This window comes from Chanos chanos, chromosome 8 (genome assembly GCF_902362185.1).
Source record: "Chanos chanos chromosome 8, fChaCha1.1, whole genome shotgun sequence".
In the NCBI taxonomy this organism is placed as follows: Eukaryota; Metazoa; Chordata; class Actinopteri; order Gonorynchiformes; family Chanidae; genus Chanos; species Chanos chanos.
The window spans coordinates 30,100,022-30,111,170 of NC_044502.1; the positions used below are offsets into that span (position 1 = coordinate 30,100,022).

The 11,149-nt window shown below is 43.1% G+C and overlaps 1 protein-coding gene across 2 annotated transcripts; it reads left to right on the forward strand.

Moving 5' to 3' along the window:
- Window positions 1–1,155: 1,155 nt before the first annotated feature.
- On the forward strand, window positions 1,156–9,894 carry cnot6a (CCR4-NOT transcription complex, subunit 6a). 2 transcript variants are annotated; one of them, XM_030781927.1, is made up of 12 exons: window positions 1,156–1,234; window positions 3,310–3,431; window positions 4,730–4,916; window positions 5,885–5,970; window positions 6,376–6,483; window positions 6,820–6,885; window positions 7,331–7,488; window positions 7,679–7,833; window positions 8,049–8,203; window positions 8,603–8,836; window positions 8,976–9,178; window positions 9,608–9,894. In XM_030781927.1, exons 2-12 carry the CDS (start codon window positions 3,320–3,322, stop codon window positions 9,818–9,820), a joined length of 1,677 nt encoding a protein of 558 aa, XP_030637787.1. In that variant the 5' UTR covers window positions 1,156–1,234; window positions 3,310–3,319; the 3' UTR covers window positions 9,821–9,894. The 2 variants fall into 2 exon arrangements, with proteins under 2 accessions (XP_030637787.1, XP_030637788.1); XM_030781928.1 differs by having other exon boundaries at window positions 6,376–6,477.
- The last annotated feature ends 1,255 nt before the right edge of the window (window positions 9,895–11,149 follow it).

Consider the following 11,149-nt stretch of genomic DNA (forward strand, 5'->3'; position numbering starts at 1 on the left):
AATGGGTTTATTCCTGAAGTCATTTCCGGAAAAGTCCCCTATGTCTGTACCCGTTGGTTATTATGAAATGTACTTTAAATTGGGTTGTTGTGCTCCTTAGAAAAGGCCATCGCTCACATGTTCCTGAAGGTTTCTGTGTTGCCATTTGGACTGCACCCATGACCATAAAAATAATGTCCAAATATGTAGACATATAATTCATCAAAAAAAAATAGCATTCAGAGAAAATGCTACGATGAAAAGAACTTTCTGGTCCTAGCATGCCACCAGAACTAATATTATTTGATGTGAAAAAGATTTTAAGATCGCTGTGGTGGAGCCGAGTGTATTCTGCTAACTTTGTTAAATATTTGACAAGTTGCCAAACTCGCCTGAACAACTTGTTAAAATTATTTGTCTACATGGATACTTTCATACTTAATTTCATTTGCACACGTTCTGTCAAACATATTTCAACTTATGTGCAAGTTTGCACTGCACAAATTTGGAAAAACGTGTTGCTTGCAGGAGCAATAATGGAAAGGGGGGGGGGGGGCTAAATATGTAAAGCACTACCTTATTTTCACAACCAAATGTTTAGTGAATATTGGTTTGTGTGAGAGCATGTGTACAATGATCTACACTGAATTTATTGTTCTTTTCCTTTATCACTAATCACTGATCACAATAAATGCACACACCTGACAAACGGACCGACGAATATTACCACATTCCCATGTAAAAGGTCAAGGATGTTGATGGATTGTAAATCTTACTCTGCAATAATTTAAATATGATAGCGTAATGGATGAGATGCGACATCTTTAGATTTAAAAGATGGTTCACTAAGCGCGTCTATAATGAACGTTCATCAGTGGAGGCTTTTAGCAATGTGCATCCAACTGAAGATACAGTATCCATTATCATAGTAATAACCAGAAAACATGCGTATCCCTTATGTTTGGATCAAGCTTTGAGGACGACCAAAACAGAGGTAACTTCTGCGGAAATGACCTATTTCGGTGTTTATTTGTTGACTTTGTGGCTACGATTGTGGAGGCGTCAAATGAATGAACGGTCCAATCATATTATTCGTTTCAGAAGTAGCCAATGACGATCGTTGTTGTTTTCTTACACCAAAAATCTCGCAGCCGCCATGATGCTTGTTTGCTTTCAGTGAAAACCAGCGGATATAAAGTGAATCAGAAACAAAGGAAACACGCACTCGTCTTTGCGAAGTGGTATGCTTTTACAGGTAAAATAGCCTATGCCAAGTTTACCTGAAATTTTGTTTGCGAACCTCAGAGTTATTCAGAGGACTTTCTAGGTTAAATTTCTTTTATAATCAGAGTTTTTCGCTAGTTTATCAAAGCAAAATCTCATGTTAGCATAGCTAGCTGTTCATCTGAAGTAGCTAGGAAAGCTATGCTAAGCCTCTAAATCTTGACAATGATAGATTGACTTGTGATTGAAGAAGATGGCTCTTAGTATGATAAATAAAATTAATTGCCATGCCTTATCAGCAGCGGTGTAGTTGTATCATATCATCGATGCACTGTTGGTGCATTACTTGAAGAATAGTAACGGGTTAGCAGTGGCTAAAAGTGACCATTATGTAATTTAGCTAGCTGTGCTGATTCGCGGGCACGCAAGCTATCGTTATTCTAGGCAGTATGGTTGTACAAACTACAAGCAGTTTGGAAAGAAGTTTAACTCTCCATCTAGTCAAGCGAGCGGTTTTATAACTTTGGTAATTTCGTATGTTTTACATTATAGCGAATTTGAGTGAATATCAGTCGAAGTTCAGGTAGGACAGCAGCGTTATTCAGCATCCATTGCTATTAATAACATAATGTAATGTTGTATGTTTTCAGTCATCTGCTTAGGTGAAACTATCTGAAAAATTTGTCACTTCTCTTTGTGTGATTATGAGAGCCTAACTGGTCACTTTATAACTAGCGTTTGCGGAAGTGTGCGGTATATAGCAGTGCTAATTAGCTGTCTCAAGTGTTTGGCTAAGAAAATGTGCACAAAGCGTTGGTGCGTATCGCTTGTTCAGTTGGCTGATAAATAGGTTAGATTAGCATTACAGAAATAGCCTAAATGGATCAAGTCTGTTCCCTACTTAGATAACAGGCAATATCAAATAGTAACATAACGCATTTTGGATAACTTGTTGACTGGACTTTGTGAAGAAAGAAGCGTTTGCCAAAGGACACACTGCATGAAAGCGGCAAAGATTGTTCGTAACGTGCACTTATTCCACTTGTTAAGCCTACAGTGAATAGTGTTTTGCACTAACACGCAAGCTAATACGGTCTGTTTTGTAACGCCGTTAGCAAGCTGTACTCCGATAGTGCAAGCTCACTAATTGTCAACGACGGGCGACGCAGCCGTCTTATAGCAACGTAGAAATATGCCCCGCACCCAGTTATAAAAGGCGTTATTTCACTAAGAAATTAACCAGTTCTGTCACCTCTGATTTGATCTTTGATATACTTAAGTCATCTTGTCAACTAGTTTACTTTCAACTGCAATTTTATAAAGTTACGTTTTTATCGCAAAATGTTTACCCATTTGAGAAAATATAACCGTTGACTCTTTCATGACCTTTTGTTTTTCTACACTTTGGGCTTGTGTTCAATTACTGTAACGGTTATTTTGGGATAATGATGCTAATGAAAGTTATGATGGCGTGTTGGATGGGCTTTTTGTTTTGGTTTACCCCTCGTCGGCCGTGTGCAGACTTCCGCTTTCATTTGGGAACAGTGAAATCATTGTGGTGATACTGCTTCATAGAACGTCCTCAAAACAACAGCAAAAAGGTGAATAATAGATCTTTTACTGTTGATCGATCGGATTACTGTCGTGTGGTTTCGTTCAGACCAGCGTAATCAAGGCTCCCCAAGTACTCGTTGCGCTGCGCCACGCATGTCTCCAGTCGCCATGTGTTCCTGTACCCCGTTGACTATCAAAAACACTTCAAAAAGTCGGTGGAGATAAATATTCTATCCTTTATGAGCCTCTCTGTGAAAGTTTCGTCTGTTATGACTTTATTTGATATTCAAAAAAAGCCTATGTCCTAAGGTCTCATTGTCATAGAGTACTGTACATACGTTTTGGAATTCCAGTTGTTTCCAAGAAGCTGTTCCCTAAGTAGATTATGATGCAGTATTACCTGTTGGCTTGAACTGTTGTGTGTGTGTGTGTGTGTGTGTGTGTAGTTGGCTGTTTTTGGGGGGGGGGGGTTCTTTGGTTAGTTTGGTAGATGCATATGTCATTTTCTTTTACTCACACACACTGTCTGAGAGTAGCTTTTCCCCATGTTAGTGTTGCAGGGATGCCCAAGGAAAAATATGATCCGCCAGACCCCCGGCGGATGTACACTATCATGTCCAGTGAGGAGGCAGCCAGTGGGAAGAAGTCATACTGGGCTGAGCTGGAGATCAGTGGTAAGGACTGAGTTTGGTACTAGGGGTACAGAGTGGAAGTAGGGTTCACATAACTGAATGTTAATTAAACTGATTTTTTTTCTTTCTTCATTTTTCTCCTTAACACTACAGCCTTTGAGGATGATTACAATTACATTTTCTAATTTGTGTTTAAAGTGTTGATTTCTCCATAACAACCACACTCTCATCCTCCTTTGATGTTTCCCATAATGCGTCTACCTAGGCAGAACATGGACGTCTACCCAGTTCACTAGTAAAAAGAAAATCACAGTAGAAACAAGGCAGCGTTTTAATTTTAGCTTTTTTTTTTCACGCTTTTCGGTTTCTTGTTTCACACATTTTTAACTGAACTGTCTGATGTGAATGCGAGTAAAAATTGTAGGTAGGCTCATAAGTTCACTGCCTAAAGATAGATTTGGTATATAGCTCACCCAAGGGAGGATGTAATTCTGTAATGTGATGATTCTACACAAAGGCACACAGGGTTGCCACCGAATCTGAATGAGCCTAATTTTGCTGAATGGTCTGACGTTGATTTTTAAATGAAAGATTATGATTTTGGGTGTTTATCTGATGCTGATTTAGCACTGGGATGAAGCAGGAGATAGTAGAGAAGGGGGTAGTTTGGGTAGAGTGAAACTGTTATATTACAGTGGGGAGCCAGACTTCACATAACATTCTGACCCAGTGGACTGGCCATAAACAACATAATAAAACAAAACAATTGCCATTTCACTTGATGGACTTGGTTGTGAACCATGGAAATAAGACTATGGGTAGTTCGAGGGAATGAGGAGAAGAGGGACCGATGCATGGCAATGTAGTGAATATACTTCATCCTTAATGTACGCATTTTTATACTTTTGATTTGAAAACGTGTCCAGGTTAGCTAGTTTCAAGCATTATTATTCCTACACTGAGGGTGGGTTCCAGTGAATGTATGAACGAGTCATGACACTGGCTGGTCTGGAGAAAGATCCAGCAGTTCCAATGTGTTTGTCCTACATGCAAATTTAAGTGGTTATGCATTTGGCTAATTGAATGTCAGTTAATTATTTTGAAATACTTTACTAAATACTGGGTTCATTTTGACTTTGAGTTCTGTCCAGTATAATTGAACTTTTTCTCTTGCATGGTCAAAGTTTTAAAACACAGAGCTGCTATAGAGTGGTTTGATTGTTTTATTAAAATGTGTTTGGGGATTCTGTTATAGCATATAGCTTCATGCTTATAACATCACCACTTTTTGTTTGTGTGGTTTAGTCCAATACCTGATCCCCATTTTTTTCCCCTCACAGGTAAAGTGAAGAGCCTGAGCAGTGCATTGTGGTCTTTGACTCACCTCACCGCTCTGCATATCAGTGACAATTCCCTGTCACGCATCCCGCCAGACATTGCCAAACTACACAACCTGGTGTATCTGGACCTCTCCTCCAATAAAATCAGAAGCCTGCCAGCCGAGCTAGGCAACATGGTTTCTCTCAGGTAAACGTCTGCCAGTTCTGCCAAACTAAACGCCCCCCCCCCCCCCCCCCCCCCCCCCCCCCCCCCCCCAATTGAGAGTTGTGCGCACAGAACACTGGCAGAGTTGTAAATTCCCCTCTCACTGTTATTATGAAATGCAATTAAGCTCATGCCAGAGCCTGTGCTGAAACTGAGTGGTTTCTCAGGCATGTAGGAGCTATTATCCACAGTACACAAACTATCAAACCACTCATTTTGACACTAAGCCCCAGACTGCTCATAATTAGCTTTTGCTAATTGGTTTCATTGTCCCCTGTTTGGCCTGAAACTGAAGAATGCCGGGGGATTTCAGAGACCTCTCTCCAGATTTACTATAACCAGTGCTTTCACAGGTTCATTTTTATGGCTGAATTTCATAGAGCCTGAAATATCTGATTGTCTTCATGTAATGACAGGAGGGGTTTGATTCAAGGAGGCCAGAGAAGTCAGTTGGCTGTGGATGCTGTCAAAGCTAAACTGTCTGGTGTGCAGTCACAGTCAGCCTCATTTCAATGGACTAGATTTATTTAAGCTGCCAGCATGTGTTGACGTTGTCAGCGTGCGAACCCATAACTTGTCTGTGATTGGTACATAGGCCCATCAATAACAGTGTTCTTGGTTTGTGCAACATAAATATTCTTAGGCTCTGTCTGTAGCAAGTCAGTATGTTGAATGTCAGAACAGCGCCCTGCTCCCTCAACCCAGTACCAGTTGTTGACATCTAATTCTAGTTCTCTCTGTTTTTCTAGTGCCCTTATGTCATCGGTTTACCAAATGTTCTTACACAACAAGCTTGAATCTTGATTAAGCTCATTGCTTGCTTTCAGCAGTACAGTTTTATCGGCCTTTGATCTCACCTGATTTGTCACGCTTCATTTATCCTGGATTTGAACTGGCATGTGGACTAGACATTAACGTGTGTCTTTTCTCTCCTCTCCTGTCCTTTTCAGGGAACTGCTTTTAAACAACAACCAGTTGCGAGTTCTGCCTTTCGAGCTGGGAAAACTGTTTCAGCTTCAAACGTTGGGGTTAAAAGGTACTTATTTTTTTATCAGCAGAGTCACAGCACCCTTGGGGCGTGTCTGAACCGGGACTTAGCCTCTTTGACCTGTCAGTAATCAATAAGGGGAATTACAAGGGATGATGCTGTAATGTTCCAAGACATTGCATATGCTCTCAGTGTTTCTTGAGGCCATCAGCTTCATCAGAAATCAGGTAGTCATTTGGCATTGTCTGACGCAAGCCAAGCTAGCATTCTCGCTTGTAATCGAAAACTTGAAAAGCATCTATTGTTTTATGCCGTTATTGTTCTTAATTGCGTGGTTCCTGTAGCAGTTCTTCTCCCTGCCGGCGTGATGCTGGTGTAAGCCCTTTGTTGCTTGTTGCTGCTTTTTGCTCTTTGCGAATAATCATTAAAGCACTTAACCCTCTCTCCCTGCAGGAAACCCACTTGCACAAGAAATCTTGAACCTCTACCAGGAGCCCGATGGGACACGTCGACTTCTCAACTACCTGCTGGACAATCTCGCAGGCACCAAACGCGGTGAGGGTGTGTTTGCGTCTGTGTGTGCTCTGTCCAAAGCTCACAGTCCCGTTTTCACAGGGCCAAGAACTCACCCATGTAGACATGCTGCACTCCTTACAACTGGTGTGCTCATGTCCCCTCAGGGCCAGTGGTGTCTGATCGGATGACTCTCAAACTTTCAAACATTGAAGTTTGCGTATAGAGATAATAACTACAGACGTTGAATTCAGTCACAGTTGTTGTAGACCTGGGCACATACCGTAAAGAGAAATTGTGGTGCTCTCTGTTAACAGCAGTTATAGAGCACCCATTGAAAGGGTTTGTTTTTTTTTTTTCCCCCCCTTTCAATTTCTGTATCAGTGTCCACAGAACCTCCTCCTCGCTCCTGGATACCTCTGCAGGAACCAGACCGGACACGACCAGCAGGTGAGGGACAAACAGAGACATGCATGCGTGCACGTACACACACACATACACGCACATGCACACACAAAGCAGAAATGACTACTCTTTGTAAAAAAAGAAAAAAAGTAGGCTATGTTTTGCTTTTTTTCTTTTCTTTGTTGTTCATTTTCTTTTTGTTTATTTGTTTTTGATGGGCCTAGTTCAAGCTTATGAGAAACATCTGTGTAGGAGTCACACTGTCTGTTCAGGACACTGGAGTCAGAGCAGGGCTGTTTTAATAGAGGCCTGTTGCTGTGTTATCCCTGTGTCTCTCAGTGCTGTGTGAGAGAGAGGGATGTGTTTGAAGCACTGAAACAGAAGGAAACTCAGGATATAGGCTTGGCCTAGGCATTTGTTTTCTCATGTTCTGACATTATGTAACACATGTGTCTGAAATCTCTCATTGAATGAAAACCTGTCTGTCCAGCTCTTTTCTCAGTAATGTGCTACAACGTTCTGTGTGACAAGTATGCCACGCGTCAGCTCTACGGCTACTGCCCATCCTGGGCCCTAAACTGGGACTACAGGAAGAAATCCATCATGCAGGAGATCCTCAGCTGCAGCGCAGACATAATCAGTCTACAGGTGAGACGCTGCCCCATGCCACTGTCTTATCACAGCACAGTTAACCTCACTTAACACATAGTCAGCTGCCATCAGGTTCACCATCACAATCATGGGTAGCACACATTTCACTTCCCTTGCGCTAAAGGCAGAATGCAATCCAAACTCTTTTTGAACTGTCTCAACGTTTTGGGTTTTTTTCCCTTTGAAGGAAGTGGAAACAGAGCAATACTACAGTTACTTCTTGGTGGAGCTGAAGGAGCAGGGATACGAGGGCTTCTTCAGCCCCAAGTCCCGAGCCAGGACCATGTCGGAATCGGACCGCAAACACGTGGATGGATGCGCCATCTTCTACAAAACTGAGAAGTAGGTTCTCTCACTGCACGGGGTTAGGGCTTAGTTTCCCCTCTCTGAAAGGGCTGTGAGTGGTGGAGGGCATGTAACTGAGAGTGAAATGGATTTCTAGATTGAAGAACCAATTTACTTTGAACTCCTTCGGTTACTACACTACGGCACCTCAACACACTCGCGCTCTCTCTCTTTCCTCACTCTGTCTCTATCTCTGTCTCTGTGTTTTCCAGGTTCAGTCTGGTGCAGAAACACACAGTGGAGTTTAACCAGTTGGCCATGGCTAACTCTGAGGGGTCAGAGGCCATGCTGAACAGGGTCATGACCAAGGACAACATTGGTGTGGCCGTACTGCTTGAGCTACGCAAGGAAATGATGGAGCAGTCTGGTAAGTCTCTAGAACTTTCTGTCTGTGTGCGTTAGTACACTTTGGTAAGGCTTAGTTAGTGTGACTTTCAAAAACACCGCCAAAGCTACCTCGGGGTACCTCTCACTGTCCTTCTGTATGCACACACTCTAGCCTCTTGGTTTTCAGAAAGTTTCACTGTTACTGGTTGCTTTGTTTTCATCTAATTTATCAGATCAACTTCTGCTGTAAATTTGAGTAGACCGTGTCTGTATAACCATTGAGTCCAAATAAACCATCTAGCATGTTCAGCTTGATTTAATGAATGATTCGGACAGATTTATTTTCCTTCACATGAAATGCTGCTCTCAGAAGAGTGAGCCTACATATGTGATAGGTCACTGCAGTGCCTTGTCTGAGTTGTATATCTAATGCCTGTAGCTGGGAAGCCCTTACACGGCATGGAGAAACAGCTCCTCCTAGTGGCCAACGCTCACATGCACTGGGACCCAGAGTACTCGGACGTGAAGCTGGTGCAAACCATGATGTTCCTGTCAGAGGTGAAAAATATCGTGGACAAGGCTACACGCAGCCTGAAGCTTTCGTCTGTTTCCGGGGAAACCAACGCCATCCCACTCGTTCTGTGTGCTGACCTCAACTCCCTGCCTGACTCTGGTAAGACTGTGCACCATGTGCATGCAAAGGCCATACAATTTTGAGTTTGATGGAGGTTTTCATGCATTGGACTTTCTAAGGCTTGACTCTGAAAGTGTATGTTGCCTAACACTTGATTGATGTGTGTGTGTGTGTGTAGGTGTGGTGGAGTATCTGAGTACAGGAGGCGTGGACATCACCCATAAGGACTTTAAGGACCTGCGCTACATCGACAGCCTGACAAACTTCAACTGCAACGGCAAAAACGGGTCATCCAGCAGCCGGATCACGCACGGCTTCAAGCTGAAGAGCGCCTATGAGAACGGCCTGATGCCTTACACCAACTACACCTTCGACTTCAAGGTCAGACTCCAACACCCCTTAATATCTCCTGTCAGTCACAAGAAACTGTCCACTGTCACTTACAAAGTGGATCTGGAGATCTGAGGCTGACCCTCTAGTCATTGATGCTAGGGAAAAACAGGGTTGAGATACACTGATAGTGGTATTTAAGCCCCGAAAAGCTGATCATACTTTAGCTATGAAGGATATCAGTCAAATGACATTGTAAGTGTTTTGGAGATTAGCAGTGAGACTACAGTTGTAATTTGATGTGTTTCTTTTCTCTCTCTCTCTCTCTCTCTCTGTCTCTGAAGGAGATGAGGAATGTCTTAAGATTGAGGATTTAGGTTAGATTATGACTCCATTGAAATAGCTGCTCTCTCTCTTAAGCATAACTGATAGAAAATACTAGTGTGTTAACAGTGTGCACTGCTCTCTGCCGTTCTGCAGGGCATCATCGATTACATCTTCTACTCTCAACCTCTGCTCAACGTGCTGGGTGTTCTTGGCCCTGTGGATCCACACTGGCTCCATGAGAACAATATCACCGGATGCCCCCACCCCCACATCCCCTCTGATCACTTCTCCCTTTTTGCACAACTGGAGCTGGTCCTGCCCTACCCGCCCGCCGTCAATGGAATCCACCTGCCCGGGCGCAGGTAGTTCTCCGAGCCACTAGGGGGAGTGCTCTCTCGCTCCCACGGCAGAGAAGCAAACTGTGGTGCGTGTGTGTTTGCGTGCGAGAACAGGCGTGTGTGCGCGTGTATGTGTGTGTGTCAATCTGAATCCAATAAGAGAAGAGGGGTATAGCAAACCTTTTTAATTCCCCCTGGATTTTAACTGAAGCGAAAGCTAATCTGTCAGTCTTACAGGTATCCCTTCCCAACCCCTCCTCTTTCCCCCAACGGGGTACAAATTTTTCTTTCTCTCTACCGTACCCTTTACCCCTGAGGTCTTAGGAGTACCATGTAATTTTACCTGAAGACAGTGGTCAATGCTTTTATAAATGTATGTATTTGGCAATATCTATCAAACTCTTTGCAGGGAGTCCTAAGCGAAACACGCAGTCACAGTACACACAGTTTTCTACCACATCATTCCTTTGGCCAGTTGAGAGCGAGTAGTTAAAAAGAAAGACTTCAACTGTCACCAGAAACTATCACAGCCGTTTTTGTTATACAAAATGCACCAGCTTTAAGAGTGTCAGTCATTGGGCTCCTTTGACAGATAGTCCATTCCCTGTATACCTGCCCTCTGCAGTTACAGTGGTGCTGGTGGAAAAACAGGTCTAGTTTGACAGCTTTGCACTTGACGGTGCAGAGGTCATCTCTCTCTCTCTCTCTCTCTCTCTCTCTCTCTCTCTATCTATCTCTCCATCTCTCTCTCTTTCTTTCTCTCTCTCTCTCTGAGACCTGTCTGTTCGAGCCTCAAGTTTGGCTCTGTACATCCTTTCAGGTACTGTACCAAAACAGTGGCATTCTGGGAAATGGCCCTCACTCGTTTCTCGCCATGAACGATTTAGACCACGTTGGTACACTAGTGTAGGCATACCATCTTGTAGTAAGCAGATTTAGCAGATTTATATTCTCTGCTAAGTGCTTTTTTTTTCTTTCTTTCTTTTTTAAAATAAAAGCGGGCTTTCTTCGACCACGGTGGCATTAATAGTTTTGCTCTGAATCCCAGCAAGCCTTCCTGTTTAGCTGATATTAAAGGAACCTCTTCGTGGCCCTCTGCTGACAGAGAGCTGAGTTAGGTAAGGTTGGCTAAGGGATTTTAGTAAAGGGAAACAATCTCGATTGGGCAGCTGGTCTTGCCAGAGACTGCAGCTCCAGCACTGGCCTGCCAAACCTCACCGTGGTCCAGCTTTAATATGTCTTGAATTAGGGTGAAGATGCTGGTACAGACACCCAGTTAAAAAAAAAAAAAAGGTAAATTCTGCTCGCTGACACATTCACAGTACTGTCAGGCTCACTATTTCCCTCCTTCGGCCAG